This window comes from Oratosquilla oratoria, chromosome 20 (genome assembly GCF_046742065.1).
Source record: "Oratosquilla oratoria isolate Oo_2021 chromosome 20, ASM4674206v1, whole genome shotgun sequence".
Lineage (NCBI taxonomy): Eukaryota > Metazoa > Arthropoda > Malacostraca > Stomatopoda > Squillidae > Oratosquilla > Oratosquilla oratoria.
The window spans coordinates 22,222,196-22,240,337 of record NC_134796.1 but is presented as its reverse complement, the minus strand read 5'-3'; the positions used below and the strand labels follow the sequence as shown (position 1 = coordinate 22,240,337).

At 41.4% G+C, this 18,142-nt stretch overlaps 1 protein-coding gene across 15 annotated transcripts in view; it reads right to left on the bottom strand.

Moving 5' to 3' along the window:
* LOC143036396 (E3 SUMO-protein ligase RanBP2-like) overlaps positions 1–18,142 on the bottom strand; it is a 381,916-nt gene that overhangs the window by 254,246 nt on the left and 109,528 nt on the right. For 14 of the 15 annotated variants that reach the window (XR_012967350.1, XM_076203706.1, XM_076203712.1 and 11 more), the window contains exons 14-16: positions 15,182–15,244; positions 13,649–13,718; positions 9,094–9,244 (exon numbers count right to left, since the gene is read on the bottom strand). Coding sequence is in view for 14 of the 15 variants with exons in the window: in XM_076203706.1 (XP_076059821.1) it covers positions 9,094–9,244; positions 13,649–13,718; positions 15,182–15,244 (284 nt within the window). In the remaining variant the exon portion in view is untranslated. The remainder of the gene's footprint in view (positions 1–9,093; positions 9,245–13,648; positions 13,719–15,181; positions 15,245–18,142) is intronic. The other variant, XM_076203713.1, reaches the window with a different exon arrangement.

Here is an 18,142-nt window from a genome sequence, read left to right as displayed (position 1 = left end):
GGACTGGACCACCTGAAGGGAATGGGTTCCTAATGACAGTTGAGGTGGTGCCACCGCCTGTTTGGATGTACAAACATGCATGACCACGGTCTTGTTGTGGTTAACTGTCACATTCCTGCTCTCAGTCCACGTTTTGAGGTTGTCTAGGATGTTTTGTAGTGAAGAAAAGTCAGGCTGCCTGGTGTTGATGGGAATGCCAACTGTACAGTCATCGACGTATTTCCATCTATGTTGGGTGTCCATTAATGCGTCATTTATGAGGATGAGGAAGCACAGTGGTCCCATCTTGGTCCCTTGAGGGACCCCACATGTTAGAGGGTGGAGGGAGGATGTCGTTCCCTGGTACCTCACTACCTGTTGACGTCCGGTCAGGAAGTCGGCTAGCCATGCTACCAAGTGTGGTTGGATCCCCAGTTGTATGGCTTTGGAGATGATAATGTTATGGTCAACAAGGTCAAACGCTTTCTTGAAGTCAATAAAGGTCAAGGCTAGAGAAGTATTGCGCTTGTCTAAGTGGCTGTGCAAGAAGTCCAGAAGATTAACAAGATAGTGAGTTGTGGAGGAGGATTTCATGTTGCCATACTGTTTTATATCGATTTGATCTTTAATTTTGTTGTATACTGAGTTAAAAACAAAACCCTCACATATAAGGCTTGGGATTGGGGTGATAGCAATAGGTCTAAGGTCGCTTAGTGACTGTGGGTTCGGACATTTGGGGATGGGAGTGATATATGAAATTTTCCAATCACTGGGGCAGGAGTTTTGACTCAGTGAAGCATTAATTATGGAGGAAAGTGGGAGGGCAAGTTCTGGGGCAAATTCTTTGTAGATTTTGATAGGTAGATCAGAAGGTGTTGTAGATCTGTTATACTTTAATTTACTTAGTTTAGTGGCAACGTCAGCTTTCTGGACAGGGGCAGGGGGTGAGGGAGAGGGGAGGTAGGCAGGTAGGCCGGAGAAGTTAAGGGGGGGTAAGGTCTGGCAGATAGAGGCGAAGTGAGTGTTAATCTCTTGAGCAGCTAAGTCAGGTGGTAAGTGTGAAGCGCAGGGCAGGTGAGAGGCTTGATGTATGGATGATGGTGTGATGCATAAGGTGGAATGGGTACTGGATGGGGGGCGAGGGAGTGTGTGTGAGAAATAAATTGATACAGCCGGAAGAGATTTCTCCCTGTCTCCTTTCCTGCATGAGGGGACAGAGAGGGGAGTTGCCAATTTAACGAAGCAGCCTTGCTGTGGATGTGCTGTGTCTGGCAAACACTGGTTCTGACCCAGGGCAGTGGGCAAGATGCAGGGATGACCCATCATTCAGGTGCCAAGATAAGAGGGAGGGAAGAAGGTGGAGGGTGAGTGGAGTATGTTAGAGATGGAATGGATGGAAATGGTTTTTATGCCTTTGTTTTTTGACTACCTCCCTTATATGGGGAAGAAAGCCTTTGATATATGTATGTATATACAAATCAACCAATCTCCTGCCAAGATCTTTCTTCCAAAAGACATGTAGTCTCCAGGAGTCTATCAACAGCCAGTGGATTGGCTCAGAGTTCAGGGCAGGGATTTTGTAGTGTTGCCTAACTGAATTGTGTTGGACAATATAAGTAAGGTCTTCTTTTGTACTTTCTCCTCCCTGTAGAATGCCTGGTAAGCAATGAAAGTCCAAAAGACCCGATAAATGGGTGAAGAACTGACAAAGGGATGATGTGGTCCACTTGGATAGCATACATACATACATATACCAAGGCTTTATCCCCCTTACTAGGGAGGTAGCCAAAAAGGACAAGGCATATAATCATTCACACCCATTCCATCCCCGAAAACACTCCACACCCCTCCACCCTCCCTCCCATCTTAGCACCTCCTAGATGACGGGTCATCCCTGCACTCTGTCCACTGCCCTGGGTCAGAAGCAGTGTCACAAGACACAGCACATCCACAGCAAAGCCACTTCATTAAATCGGCGACCCCCCCTCTCCGTCACCCCATATAAAGGAGAGGACGGGGAGAAATCCCTTCGGGCTGCGTCAAAATTTTGCTCACACACACTACCTCACCCCCATCCCCCACCCATTCCACCTCATGCATCACAACATCTTCCATATACAACCATTCTCCATTCACCCCTGTCTTCTGTCCTCTTCCGTCCTTCCTCAACAGACATTCCCCTCTTCCCCAAAGCCCCCTTCACCCCATCCATCCATCTCATCCTAGGACGTCCCCTCATGTTCACTCCCTCCACATCTACCTTCCATACCTCCTTTACTAGTCTTTCTTCACTCATTCTTTCTATGTGTCCAAACCATCCTAACACTCTTTCATCAACCCTATCTCCCAACTCCCTTTCCACCCGTTCTCCTCCTCACCTCCTCATTTCTCACTCTATCTAGCCTAGTAACCCCCATCATACTTCTCAGACACTTCATCTCAAACACATTCAAGTTCCTTCTCTCTTCCTCTCTTATGTTCCATGTTTTTGCTCCATACAGTGCTGTTGGCACAATCACTCCTTCATACAGTCTCCTCTTAGCATCCATTCCCAAATTTCTATTCCTCATTACACTTTTTAATCCACAAAGGCATTTACTCACTTCTCTCAATCTACATTCTACCTCCATCTTTACTTCACCTTTTCCTGCCACATTTGCACCTAAGTATCTAAAACTCTCCACTTCCTCCAGTTGCTCTCCTTTAATGCTCACTTCCAGTCTACTGCCACTTCCACCCCTTGTACATCTCATCACCTTACTTTTACCCACATTTATCTTCAGCTTTCTTCTATCACACACTCTCCCAAACTCTGTCACCAACTTCCTCAATCCCTCCTCTGATCCTGCCACAAGCGCAGTGTCGTCCGCAAACAACAGCTGGCTCACCTCCCACTTTTCTCCATTTTCTTTAACCATGTCCAATCCCTTTCCCACTACCCTTCCATTTACCTCTCACACTACCCCATCCATGTATAAGTTGAACAGCCAGGGTGACATAACGCATCCTTGACAAAGTCCCACCTTTACCTCAAACCACTCACTCTCTCCATTTCTAATCCTGATGCAAGCTCTACTACTCTCATAAAAACTCTTGACAGCTCCCAGAAGCTTTCCTCCTATCCCGTATATCCTCATAACCTCCCACAGTGGCTTTCTGTCTACCCTGTCGTAAGCCTTTTCCAGATCCATAAAGGCCCAGAAAACATCCTTCCCCTTTCGTATAGCTTTCTCACATATCTGTCTTACCACAAAAATCTGATCTACACAACCTCTACCTGTCCTAAACCCACACTGTTCCTCACCAATTACTCCCCCTGTTCCTCTCCTAATCCTCTCAATCAAGATCCTCCCATAAGCCTTCCCAACTACACTTAACAAGCTTATCCCTCTGAAACTACTACATTCACACTTGTCCCCCTTTCCCTTGAAAAGTGGAACTATACAAGCACTCCTCCAGTCCTCTGGCATTCTACCTTCTCTCCAGCAAACATTAAATAACCTCACCAACCAGTCCACCATCACTATACCTCCTTTTTTAAGACATTCTGCATGGCATCCATCCATACCAGGTGCCTTACCTGCTTTCATCATCTTAACTGCTGCCTTCACTTCATCCTTCCTTATTTCTCCTCCATTTTCCTCACTCATCACTCTCATTTTCTTAGCATTTCCCACTGCAGCTATCTTTCCCTCCCTATCCTCCTTCACATTAAGCAACTCCCTAAAATATTCTGCCCATCATCCCCTTACTGCCTTCTCCTCCATTATCATCTCTCCATCTGCACCTTTTACCTTTTCTTCTCTACTTGATTTGCCTCCTCTTCCTCTCTTAATTTCTTTCCAAAACATCTTTTTATTACTTCCAAAATTTTCTGTCATACTCTTACCCCATTTTACATCTGCTCTCCTCTTTGCCTCCTTTACATTTTTCTTGACTTCTCTTTTCTTTTCTTTGTACATCTCATATGACTCCCTCGTCCTATTTTGTAACCAATCTGTGTAAGCTCGCTTCTTCTCTTCTACAACCTTCTTCATTTCCTCATGCCACCATTCACTACCCTTCCTTCTATTTCCTCCTGTCCTTCTTGTTCCACACACCATCTTTGCACACTTTGTGACTCCCTCCATGATTCATCCCCATTCCTCCTCCACACCTACCTCTACTCTATCCTTCACTCCCTCCCGCTCCTCCTTCAGCTTCCTCTTGTACTCCTTCTCCATTTCCTCTTCATTTAAAGAGCTCACTCTAAGCACCTCCCTACCTTTTGTCCCTTTCCTCTTCCTCCATCTGTCCTCCTCTCTCAACTTACCTTCCACCAGAAAATGATCTGATATTCCCCCACCCTCTCCCCTTAGCACATGTATGTCCTTAACTCTTCCTATCATAATCCTATTTACCACTACATAGTCCATTAAAGCTCTATCTACCACCCTTCTCTCCACCACCCTCTCTCATGTGTACTTATGCTTGACTTTCTCCTGAAACACTGTATTTGCTATCATCAACTCTCTTTCTAGACACATTTCCACCATCAACTCTCCACTACAATTCTTTCCTGGAACTCCACATTTCCCAACCACTCCATCAATTGGATCCTTTCCTACCCTAGCATTAAGGTCTCCCATTACTATTTCATTGACATTTCTCCCTAAACCCTCTATGCACTCATTTAAATGTATCCAAAAGGCCTCCCTTTCTTCTACACTCCTCTCACTGCCAGGCCCATATGCACTTACAAAGACCCACATCTCCTTTCCCAGTTTCACCTTCATCCACATTATCCTTGAGGAAACCTCCTTCCACTCTACTACACATTTACCTATCTCTTCACTTACTAGTATAGCCACCCCTTCCCTCCCTCGCCCTCTCTTCACTCCTGATAACCTCCCATTTACACTCCCAAACTTACAATCGCCCTTCCCTTCTCAACTTAGTTTCACTCAAAGCCAACCCATCCATCTTTCTTCTCACATACATACTACCTATCTCTTCCCTTTTACTCTCATCTGTACCACATCCACGCACATTAAAAGACCCAAACCTTAGGATGCTGGTCCGAGAACTTTCAGCCCCTCTTATGCTTTTGCTTTTACTTTTAGAAATGTGCCCTGTGGGGCTACAAGGAGAAGGATGCCTAGTCCCAATCCCCGTCCCTTTCTTCTTGCCTCTTACGATCCAAGTGGGAATACTTGATGGCAACATTCTTTTCCCCCCACCACAGGAAAAAGAATATTGCCACCAAGTATTCTCACTTGGATCGTAAGAGGAGAGAATAAAGGGACGGGGATTGGGACTAGGAATCCTTCTCCTTGTAGCCCCACAGGGGACATTTCTAAAAGCAAAGGCAGAGGCATAAGAGGGGCTGGAAGGCCTCGGACCAGCACCCTAAGGTTTGGGTCTTTTAATGTGCGTGGATGTGGTACAGATGAGAGTAAAAGGGAAGAGATAGGTAGAATGTTTGTGAGAAGATGGATGTGTTGGCTTTGAGTGAAACTAAGCTGAAAGGGAAGGGCAATTGTAAGTTTGGAAGTGTAAGTGGGAGGTTATCAGGAGTGAAGAGAGGGCGAGGGAGGGAAGGGGTGGCTATACTAGTAAGTGAAGAGATAGGTATACACGTAGTGGAGTGGAAGGAGGTTTCCTCAAGGATAATGTGGATGAAGGTGAAACTGGGAAAGGAGATGTGGGTCTTTGTAAGTGCATATGGGCCTGGCAGTGAGAGGAATGTAGAAGAAAGGGAGGCCTTTTGGATACATTTAAATGAGTGCATAGAGGGTTTAGGGAGACGTGTAAATGTAATAGTACTGGGAGACCTTAATGCTAGGGTAGGAAAGGATCCAATTGATGGAGTGGTTGGGAAATGTGGAGTTCCAGGAAAGAATTGTAGTGGAGAGTTGATGGTGGAAATGTGTCTAGAAAGAGAGTTGATGATAGCAAATACAGTGTTTCGGAAGAAAGTCAAGCATAAGTACACATGAGAGAGGGTGGTGGAGAGAAGGGTGGTAGATAGAGCTTTAATGGACTATGTAGTGGTAAATAGGATTATGATAGGAAGAGTTAAGGACATACATGTGCTAAGGGGAGAGGGTGGGGGAATATCAGATCATTTTCTGGTGGAAGGTAAGTTGAGAGAGGAGGACAGATGGAGGAAGAGGAAAGGGACAAAAGGTAGGGAGGTGCTTAGAGTGAGCTCTTTAAATGAAGAGGAAATGGAGAAGGAGTACAAGAGGAAGCTGAAGGAGGAGCGGGAGGGAGTGAAGGATAGAGTAGAGGTAGGTGTGGAGGAGGAATGGGGATGAATCATGGAGGGAGTCACAAAGTGTGCAAAGATGGTGTGTGGAACAAGAAGGACAGGAGGAAATAGAAGGAAGGGTAGTGAATGGTGGCATGAGGAAATGAAGAAGGTTGTAGAAGAGAAGAAGCGAGCTTACACAGATTGGTTACAAAATAGGACGAGGGAGTCATATGAGATGTACAAAGAAAAGAAAAGAGAAGTCAAGAAAAATGTAAAGGAGGCAAAGAGGAGAGCAGATGTAAAATGGGGTAAGAGTATGACAGAAAATTTTGGAAGTAATAAAAAGATGTTTTGGAAAGAAATTAAGAGAGGAAGAGGAGGCAAATCAAGTAGAGAAGAAAAGGTAAAAGGTGCAGATGGAGAGATGATAATGGAGGAGAAGGCAGTAAGGGGATGATGGGCAGAATATTTTAGGGAGTTGCTTAATGTGAAGGAGGATAGGGAGGGAAAGATAGCTGCAGTGGGAAATGCTAAGAAAATGAGAGTGATGAGTGAGGAAAATGGAGGAGAAATAAGGAAGGATGAAGTGAAGGCAGCAGTTAAGATGATGAAAGCAGGTAAGGCACCTGGTATGGATGGATGCCATGCAGAATGTCTTAAAAAAGGAGGTATAGTGATGGTGGACTGGTTGGTGAGGTTATTTAATGTTTGCTGGAGAGAAGGTAGAGTGCCAGAGGACTGGAGGAGTGCTTGTATAGTTCCACTTTTCAAGGGAAAGGGGGACAAGTGTGAATGTAGTAGTTTCAGAGGGATAAGCTTGTTAAGTGTAGTTGGGAAGGCTTATGGGAGGATCTTGATTGAGAGGATTAGGGGAGGAACAGAGGGAGTAATTGGTGAGGAACAGTGTGGGTTTAGGACAGGTAGAGGTTGTGTAGATCAGATTTTTGTGGTAAGACAGATATGTGAGAAAGCTATACGAAAGGGGAAGGATGTTTCCTGGGCCTTTATGGATCTGGAAAAGGCTTACGACAGGGTAGACAGAAAGGCACTGTGGGAGGTTATGCAGATATATGGGATAGGAGGAAAGCTTCTGGGAGCTGTCAAGAGTTTTTATGAGAGTAGTAGAGCTTGTGTCAGGATTAGAAATGGAGAGAGTGAGTGGTTTGAGGTAAAGGTGGGACTTCGTCAGGGATGCGTTATGTCACCCTGGCTGTTCAACTTATACATGGATGGGGTGGTGCGAGAGGTGAATGCAAGGGTAGTGGGAAAGGGATTGGAGATGGTTAAAGAAAATGGAGAAAAGTGGGAGGTGAGCCAGCTGTTGTTTGCGGACGACACTGCGCTTGTGGCAGGATCAGAGGAGGGATTGAGGAAGTTGGTGACAGAGTTTGGGAGAGTGTGTGATAGAAGAAAGCTGAAGATAAATGTGGGTAAAAGTAAGGTGATGAGATGTACAAGGGGTGAAAGTGGCAGTAACCTGGAAGTGAGCATTAAAGGAGAGCAACTGGAGGAAGTGGAGAGTTTTAGATATTTGGGTGCAAATGTGGCAGGAAAAGGTGGAGTGAAGGTGGAGGTAGAATGTAGATTGAGAGAAGCAAGTAAATGCCTTGGTGGATAAAAAGTGTAATGAGGAATAGACATTTGGGAATGGATGCTAAGAGGAGACTGTATGAAGGAGTAATTGTGCCAACAGCACTGTATGGAGCAGAAACATGGAACATAAGAGAGGAAGAGAGAAGGAACTTGAACGTGTTTGAGATGAAGTGTCTGAGAAGTATGATGGGGGTTACTAGGCTAGATAGAGTGAGAAATGAGGAAGTGAGGAGGAGAACAGGGGTGGAAAGGGAGCTGGGAGATAGGGTTGATGAAAGAGTATTAGGATGGTTTGGACACATGGAAAGAATGAGTGAAGAAAGACTAGTAAAGGAGGTATGGAAGGCAGATGTGGAGGGAGTGAACATGAGGGGATGTCCTAGGATGAGATGGATGGATGGGGTGAAGGGGGCTTTGGGGAAGAGGGGAATGTCTGTTGAGGAAGGATGGGAGAGGACAGAAGACAGGGGTGAATGGAGAATGGTTGTATATGGAAAATGTTGTGATGCATGAGGTGAAATGGACGGGGGAATGGGGGATGAGGTAGTGTGTGTGAGCAAAAATTTTGACGCAGCCCGAAGGGATTTCTCCCCGCCCTCTCCTTTATATGGGGTGACGGAGAGGGGGGGGTCGCCGATTTAATGAAGCGGCCTTGCTGTGGATGTGCTGTGTCCTGCGACACTGCTTCTGACCCAGGGCAGTGGACAGGGTGCAGGGATGACCCGTCATCTAGGAGGTGCTAAGATAAGAGGGAGGGTGGAGGGGTGTGGAGTGTTTTTGGGGATGGAATGGGTGTGAATGATTTTATGCCCTGTCCTTTTTGGCTACCTCCCTGGTAAGGGGGAAAAAGCCTTGGTATATGTATGTATGTATGTATGTACAGAAAAAGAAATACTCAGAGAAATGGTACAGGACACTTGGATATCACCTGATTTATATTTGGCCAAAGTAGATTGGAAGGAAGGACAAGGGTGTGGGTGGGGGTAGGGGTGTTGCCATATGGTGGAACTGTGAGGTTAAGCTCAGCTGTCAGGCACTGCTGTGTACAATATGAGCCTTGAGGCATTGCTTTTGGTGCAAGCAGAATAGTGGGGGACTGGATAAATTTTTTTTTCTCTAATTTGCATACAAATCCACTGCTCTGAGCATCCAAGATATGTGGTATAAGCCATTGGCTATTCAGTGAAGAAATTTTTGTGGAGTTATATGAAGTGACTGAAAGGCAGTGTAAAAAAAGAACTGAGTAACAAAGCCTTGCAACAACATCATGTCTAGGAAATGCTTACCTCTGCTCTGGCATAGTTGATGGAGGGAAGAAGGGAAGCTGTGAGGTTGGGAAAAGCCCAGTCTGTGCAACCGGTGTACTGGGGAGGGGTTGGTGATTCTTGTTATGTACATAATCATAAAGAGCAGGAATGTTGCCAGGTACCATTGGAGCTGTAATATATTTATAAAATTATTAGAAAATGGAACTTTGTAAAAATATTTGAAATACTATTAATAAATGATCAATAAAGAGCTATTTATACAATATGAAATTTGTATCCTTAAGTGTAAGAGCAAGTCTCTACTTAAATTTCCAGAACCAAAATACTAATCACTACCAAGAGACCATTCTGAATTATAACACAAAGACAAGAGAATAGTGCAAAACCATTTCAACTTATGAGTCAATCACAGCTTATGCACAAAGTTGGGGAGAGATAATACACACACACACACACACTTCGGACGGACGGCGAGGATTGACGTCCTGAAGAAAAAGTGAAATAGTCGTGGATCTCAATGCAAAGGAAGTACCTATTGTATTTACAGGGAAGGGGATTGCTCATGGTGTAGTGGAAAAGTGAGGAAAAGGGAGAAGGGGAGGGATTACTGAGGGAAATGGAAGGAAATGAGGAAAGAGAGGACTTGGTCCAGGCAGGCAGACGCCATGTAAACAAGTGTGGGCCAGAGCAATTTAGTGACGATGAAGGGACTAACAAAAATGTAAAAAAGATTAGAAACATAGATAAGAGCAGCACAATAGAAGGTGAGGATAATAATTTCCATGGATTTAATGAGGGGGGGGGGCAGATACCAACCTCCCCCGACTGGCAAAACTGGAGGAAAAACTTGAACAAATGACCAAACATTGGGAGATTAGGTTCGGTAGTATGTCAAAAATTGCAGAAAGGGTTGAAAAATTGGAAGAACTAGAGAAGGCGAACAAAAACTTAACTGACAAAATAGAAGAACTAAAAAGACAGTTAATAGAAGTAAAAGAGGAGAATGAAGAATTAAAAAGGAACAATAAAGACAATAAAGAGGCCATAGCAAAAGAGGCACAGGGGTGGAAGAAAATACAGGTAAATAGTAGAGTTGCATTTACTGATATAATTAAACAGCAAATGAAAGAACAAACTGAAGACTCAGTTATCGAAGTGATGAGACTGAAGGAGAATATTGTAAGAGACTTAGCAGATAAAAAGAAATGTATAATTATATTAGGAATGAAAGAGAAACATAACCCAGATAGAACCACAAGAATCAAGGAGGAAAATGAAAAAGTAAGCAGATTACTAGAATTAGTTCCGGAAGATCAACCTGATATAATGAAACAAATTAAAGAGAAGTTTAGACTCGGAAACTATAGTACAGATAAGACCAGACCAATTAAGATTAAATTCAGATCACAAACAACAGCAGAGAATATCTTAGCAAAAACAGGGAAGCTAGCAGCAAGTGAACAATATAAAAAGGTATGGATAAAAAGAGAAATGAATAAAGTGGAAAGAGAGGAAGAAAAAATGAAAAGGAAAGAAGCTAAAGAAAAAAACGAGAACAGAACGGAGTCAGAAAAACAAGAATTCTACTGGAGAATAATGAATATGAAATTGAAGAAATGGACCATAACAGAAACAAAAAAGAAACAGAGAATACAATGGAAATAACAGAAAGTTAAAAGTATCCTACACAAATATAGATGGATTGATAACAGGACTGAATGAACTGAACGAGTTTCTGAAGGAAAAAGGTCCGGACATAATGGGAATTGTTGAGACAAAATTTAAAGGTCCACTACCACCCAACAGCACAGGACACAATGCATTTAATTATTGGATTAGAAACAGAGATAAAACATGGGGGTGGAGTTATGTTCCTGACTAAGAAGGATATAAATGTGAAGAGTGTCACATATGGAAAGAATACAGTAGAGATGATTATGATAGAAGTAGAAGACAGAGATAAGAAGAGCAGAAAGTTTGTAACAATCTACGTGCCCCCAAAAACAGCCTCATGGGAAGAGAGTGAACATAAAAGTATGTTAGAGGACACAAGAATAACACTAAACAAGATAATGGAAGATGGAGGAAGAATAGTTATGATGGGCGACTATAATTGCAAAGAAGTCTGCTGGGAAGAGATGACCGTAAAGGGTGGAGAAGACTCATGGGGAAATGTTCTACTTGAGATGATTATTGACCACACAATGACACAATGGATCCAAGAGAACACTAGGTATAGAAATGAAGAAGAACAATCGAGACTAGACCTAATAATCACATCAGAACCTGAAATAGTGGAAAAGATAGAATACCAGGCACCAATAAGTAAAAGTGACCACATATTGATAGAACTAGAACTAAATGAGAAAAAATACATGAAAAGAAATGAACAATATAGAAAAGGAAGAATGATGTATGAATTTTTTTTTTTTTATAAAATAAGAGAATTCGTTAAATGAAAACTGGGAAAGAATACACACAGAAGATACAACAGTAAAAGAGAAATGGAATATTTGGACAAAAATCTATAAAAAAAGGAGTGGAAAAGTATGTCCCAAGACAAAAACAAGAAAAAGAATATGTAAAGTGCTGGTACAACAAAAGTTATGGAGTGTTAAAAGACAAAAGAGACAAAAAGCTTGGACCAAATTGAAGAAAGACAAAAGACCTGAAAATGGAAAATATATACTTGTTATAGAAATGAATATGTAAAAGCGTGCAGAGAAGAAAAGAGAAAATATGAAAAAGATGTCATAGAAAAATGTAAAGATCAACCAAAACTATTTTACAGATTTGTAAACATCAAACTGAAAAACAAACAAGACTTGGAGAAATTAAGACAAGGAGGAGTTGAATACACAGAGGAAATAGAAATGGCGGAAATTATGAACAAGCATTTTAAATCAGTGTTTACAAGGGAGAATATACAACCGGAAGAGATCAAATGGAAAGAGAAAGTCCCCCCTATGAAAGAAATAGAAGGAACAAAGAATGAAATAATGAAACACTTGAGTAATCTTGATGTTAGAAAATTGCATGGACCAGATGAAATAGCAAACTGGATTTTGAAAGAATGCAAAAATGAACTGGCAGACAAAATACATAGCATAATAAATAGTTCCTTGAAAGAAGGAAAAGTTTCAGAAGATTGGAAAAAAGCAAATATAGTACCTATATATAAAGGAGGTAATAAAGAAGAACCTACCAACTATAGACCAGTCTCTCTAACAAGTACAATAGCAAAAATTTGTGAAAGAATTATCAAAAGTAAATGGGTAAAATATTTAGAAAAAAAAAAAAAAAACCAGTGTGCTTAATCCAAGACAATTTGGATTCAGACAAGGACGACCATGCGTCACTAATTTAATATGTTTCTATTCAAGGCTAATAGATATAATACAAGAAAGAGATGGATGGGCTGATTGTGCATTTCTTAACCTAAAAAAAGCCTTAGACAAAGTACCACATAAGAAGTTGCTTAAGAAATTAGAATATGAAGGAGGAATACAGGGCAAACTGCTTAAATGGATGGAAGACTTTTTGCAAGAAAGAAAAATGAGAGTAGTGATAAGAGACAAGCACTCAAAACGGGATGACGTAATAAGTGGTGTTCCACAAGGAACAGTTCTGGCCCCAATAATGTTTGCTATATATATTAATTATATGGATGAAGAAATTAAAAGTTATATAAGCTTCTTTGCAGATGATGCAAAACTATTAAAAAAAGTGAACACGGAAGCAGATTGAGAGTCACTACAGAGTGATCTAAATAAAGTAAGGGAATGGAGTAGGAAGTGGGAGATGGAGTTCAACACTAAAAAGTGTAGTATAATGGAATTTGGAAAAAGCAAAAACAGAATAACAGGAGCATATAAATTGGGAGAAGAAGGAATAAAAAAAGTAGAAAATGAAAAAGACCTGGGAGTCATTGTTATGAATATGTCACCTGAGAAACATATAAATAAGATTTTTGGAGAAACTTATAATTTAATAAGAACAATCAAAGTTGCATTGAAGAAATGGTGAAGAAAATTCTAATCACTCTGAAAAGACCAAGATTGGAATATGCTGCAACGATGTGGTCACCAAGGGCAAAAAAAATGTATAAAAAAACTTGAAAGAATACAAAGAGCAATTATAAAATTGGCACCAACACTCTCAAAACTATCATATGAAGAGAGACTAGCAAAACTTGAACTACAGACACTAATGCAAAGAAGAGAGAGAGGAGATTTGATGGCTATTTACAGAATCATGAAAGGCATAGAAATTATTGATAGAGAGAATCTGATAAAATGGGATGATGGAAATACAAGAGGGCACAGAATGAAAATCAAGAAAGACAGCTATACTGTAGAAGAGATGTGAAAAAAACAGCTTTCCTCACAGAATAATAGACAGTTGGAACAAGTTTGATGAGAAAGTGGTGTGTGCAAAAACAATACATGAATTTAAAAATAGTTTAAATAAAATGAGATATGTAGACGGGACACCACGAGCATAGCTCCCCTTCCCGTAAAATACAACTAGGTAAATACACACTCAAAACCCAGGTACAACATACAGTCCTTACCTGACTGAATATCAAGGGAGCTCTGCCCTTCTGTTGTCTCTTCCTCCCTTGTCACAGGTTCTGCAACTTGCTGTAGAAAAATGAAAAATGGGTATAAATATCTATTACTTGGTGATGCCACAAAAGTGACTGATGAGAGAAGAGAATGATAGGTCTATAGGAAAAGATGATATACAAAGTGCATTGAAAGTTATAAAATCTTAACTTGGGTTATATGGGTATCATATGAAATACCTGACAAAGGGAATGTTATAGTAGACTGGCCTGTGAAACTGTTTAATGTGTGCCAGAGGTCTGGTGGCATGTATTTATTGCTCCCATGTGAAGGATATGTGGTATGAAGTGAAGGTGGGACTATAATGTCACTGTGGTATGTTACCTATATATTCAAAAATACTTTTTTCTCCTTAAAAGGAGGTGGCCTATTCAAGGCATACACCCACTCTTTACTCAGCCAACATCCATTTCATGTTCCCTCTCTCTTCACTCTTTGCAGATGAATGAAAAAGAGGCCAAGATGAAAGGGGGAATGTGGGGGGACAGGGAGGGAGGGGAAAGGAGAGGGAGAAGAGATGATGGAAGGAGTGGAGAGGATAGGAAAGGATAGGAAAGGAAAGGGTAGGAGAGAAGGAAAGAGGGAGGGTTTGAGAGAATTGGAAGGACGGATATTGTAAATATATATATATATATATATATATATATATATATATATATATATATATATATATATATATATATATCAATGTAACTTAAAAAATAAAGTCTTTCCAGTTTTTCCCGTTTTTAAATCCGTGGTATTTTGGGGACATCGGGTGGGTGTAAGGTTGTCCAATAGGAAGAAGAAGAAGAAGAAGAAGAAGAAGAAGAAGAAGAAGAAGAAGAAGAAGAAGAAGAAGAAGAAGAAGTCGGGGTCAGGTGGTATTCTTCCTCTTCTTCTTCTTCTTCGCGTTCTTCTTCTTCTTCGCGTTCTTCTTCTTCTTCGCGTTCTTCTTCTTCCTCCTCTTCTTCGTCTTCGCGTTCTTCTTCTTCTTCTTCGTGTTCTTCTTCTTCTTCGTCTTCTTCTTCTTCTTCTTCGTCTTCTTCTTCTTCTTCTTTGTCTTCTTCTTCTTCTCCTTCGGATCTAGAGGACTCGAGTGGATCTTTGAGATTCGAGTGGATCTAGAGGACTCGAGCGGATCTTTGGGACTTGAGCGGATCTAGAGGACTTGAGTAGATCTTTGGGACTCAAGCGGATCTTGAGGGCTCGAGCAGATCTTTGGGACTCGAGCGGATCTTGGGCGTAAGTCTAAATAAAAATATTTTTCTAAAAAACACAAATGACAAAAATAAAAGAGGTGAATAATTTACAGTTGCTATTTTATAGCCTTTGTTTGAAGGTGGGGCGTAGCCCTCCGCGAGCGAAGCGAGGTGCGCCGCAGGCCAAGCCCCTCGGCGCAGCCGGGCTGGCGAAGCCAGGGGCTTGTATATCTAAAAATAATAATAAATAGAATAATAAAATACAAGAAATATACAACCACATTGTATGACACACACCTTTTCAGTTGCTTTTATATTACGCATTTCTGCAACTTCCTCAACAATCATTTTCATTTGATCCTGAAATGAAACATTATTCTTTTAGTTACATTTACACTTAATTTATCAATAATATCTAGCATTCATTCTTTTGCAGGAGTGAAGGTACTGGCCCCTTGGGCCTGCACTTCTAGATGTGGACTTCAGGAGTCCTATGCAGTCCTGTTGCATGTTGATTGATGAGAACATCCAAATTTTTGCTAGTTCTGGAGACCCCAATAAAACACCTACTGAGACAAAACCCCAATAAGCCCACAGTTCAAGGCAGTAACACTAAATCTCACCCATCCATCCCATCACATAACATTTCATCTGAAAATTTATATCTTCCATTCTGCCTCCTTCATATTTCAAGTCTGTTCCATACCGTATTATAGGCATATTCACACCCTTGTAGTTTTATCTTTATTCCCAGACACCTATTTCTCATCAGCTTTCATTCTGAACATTTGCCTCCCTTATTCTGTAACTTAATTTCATTCCAACTCCTTCATTAAAAATTACATGTGACTCTAAATACTAAAAGGTTTTTAACTTCCACTAGCCTTTCACCCTTAAACCACTTCAGTATGACTCAATTTCTCATGCGCAGCAGTGACTGCCATGTAATTTACATCACAAATTTGCAAAGATACTAAAGAAGGAAAAAATGGAGGAACACTGCAACAATTTTGCAACAAGCTTTGGACAAGATCTGGAATTGGACTCAAAAGTGGGAAGCAAAATTCAATATAAAGAAATGTAGTATAATGGAATTTGGAGAGTAAAAACAGAATATTGAAAGATTACAAAACTGGTGAAGAGGTGAGCAACAACAAAACTAGCACCAACTCTTCCCCAAATGACATATGCGCAAAGACTGTCCAAACTAGAATTATCAACTTTGGAACGAAGAAGGGAAAGAGGAAACTTGCTGACTATCTATAGAATAATGAAAGGAATGGAAGTCTTAGATAAGAATGACTTGTTAATATGGGATAATGGTGAAACATGAGGACATGAAAAGAAACTAAAAAAGGATAGTTACAGAAGAGATTTGAAAAGGAACAGCTTTCCACACAGAGTGATGGATACTTGGAATAAATTAGACAATGAAACAATGTGTGCAAACACTATTCAAGATTTTAAGAAAAAACTTGATGCTGATAGACACAAAGATGGGTCACCACGAGCATAGCTCTCTTCCCGTATAATACAACTAGGTAAAATACACTACTCACATTATGAAATACAGTCACTGCTGTATTACTCATTCTCTTTTACTTTTGAGTAATAATAAACATTGAAAAGGTGATCAATCCAGTTCACATAACTTGGGGTAACTCATGTATGACTTACATATACAAAAGGATCACCCCCCCCCCTTACAAGGGAGGTATTCACATAAAAGGCGACATAAAAACCATTCCCACCCATTCCATCTCCAACATACTCCACTCTCATCTACCCCCTTCCCTCCCTCTTGGCACCTCCTGGATAATGAGACATCCCTGCATGGATGCTGAAGGATTGAGGTAATGCAGTACTTATGGGAGATTTTAACTGCAAAGAAATCTGGTGGGAAAAGATGACAGTGAAAAGTGGAGAGGATCAACAGGGAAATGTACTATCACTATAGAACATACATACATATACCAAGGCTTTTTCCTCCTTACTAGGGAGGTAGTCAAAAAGGAAAAGGCATAAAATCATTCCCACCCATTTCATCCCTGAATACACTCCACACCCCTCCACCCTCCCTCTTATCTTAGCACCTCCTGGATGACGGGTCATCCCTGCACCTTGTCCACTGCCCTGGGTCAGAAGCAGTGTCACAAGACACAGCACATCCACAGCAAGGATGCTTCATTAAATTGGCAAGCCCCCCTCTCCATCCCCTCAAGCAGAAAAGGAGAAGACTGGAAGAAGTCTCTTTGGGATGCATCAATTTATTTTTCAAACATACTCCCTAACCTCCATCACCCACCCACTCCCCCTCATGCATCACAGCATTATCCATACACAACCATTATCCATTCACCCCTATCTTATGTCCTCTCCTGTCCTTCCCCAACAGACATTACCCTCTTTCCCAATGCCCCTTTTACCCCATCAATTCATCTCATCCTAGGTCACCCTCATGTTCACTCCTTCCACACCTCTTTCACAAGTCTTTCTTTACTCGTTCTTTCCATGTGTCCAAACCATCCCAATAGTCTTTCATCAACCCTATCTCCCAACTCCCTTTCCACCCCTGTTCTCCTCCTCACTTCGTTTCTCACTCTATCCAGCCTTGTAATCCCTAACATATTTCTAAGGCTCCTCATCTCAAACACATTCGAACTCGTCTTTTCCTCTCTTATGTTCCATGTTTGTGCCCCATACACTTCTGTCAGTACAACCACTCCTTCATACAATCTCCTCATAGCAGCCATTCCCAAATGTCTATTTTTCATTACACTTTTTAATCCACCAAGGCATTTACTCACTTCTCTCAATCTACATTTTACCTCCATTCCTTTTCCCGCCGCACTTGCACCCAAGTATCTAAAACTATCCACTTCCTCAATCTCTTTCCCTTAATACTTTCCTGTCTTTTGCCACTTTCTCATCTTGTACATCTCAGCACCTCACTTTTACCCACATTATCTCAACTTCCTTCTTTCACACACCTTCCCAAACTCTGCCACTAACTTCCTCAATCCCTCTGTCTGATCCTGATACAACCACAGTGTCGTCAGCAAACAACTGGCTTATATTCCATTTTTCTCCACTTTGTTTGACCATCTCCAATCCCTGACCCACCACCCTTGCTTACCTCTTGCACCATCCCATCCATGTATAAATTGAAGAGCCAAGGTGACATAACACATCCTTGACATAGTCCAACCTTTACCTCAAACCACTCACTCTCTCCATTTCTAATCCTAACTCAAGCTC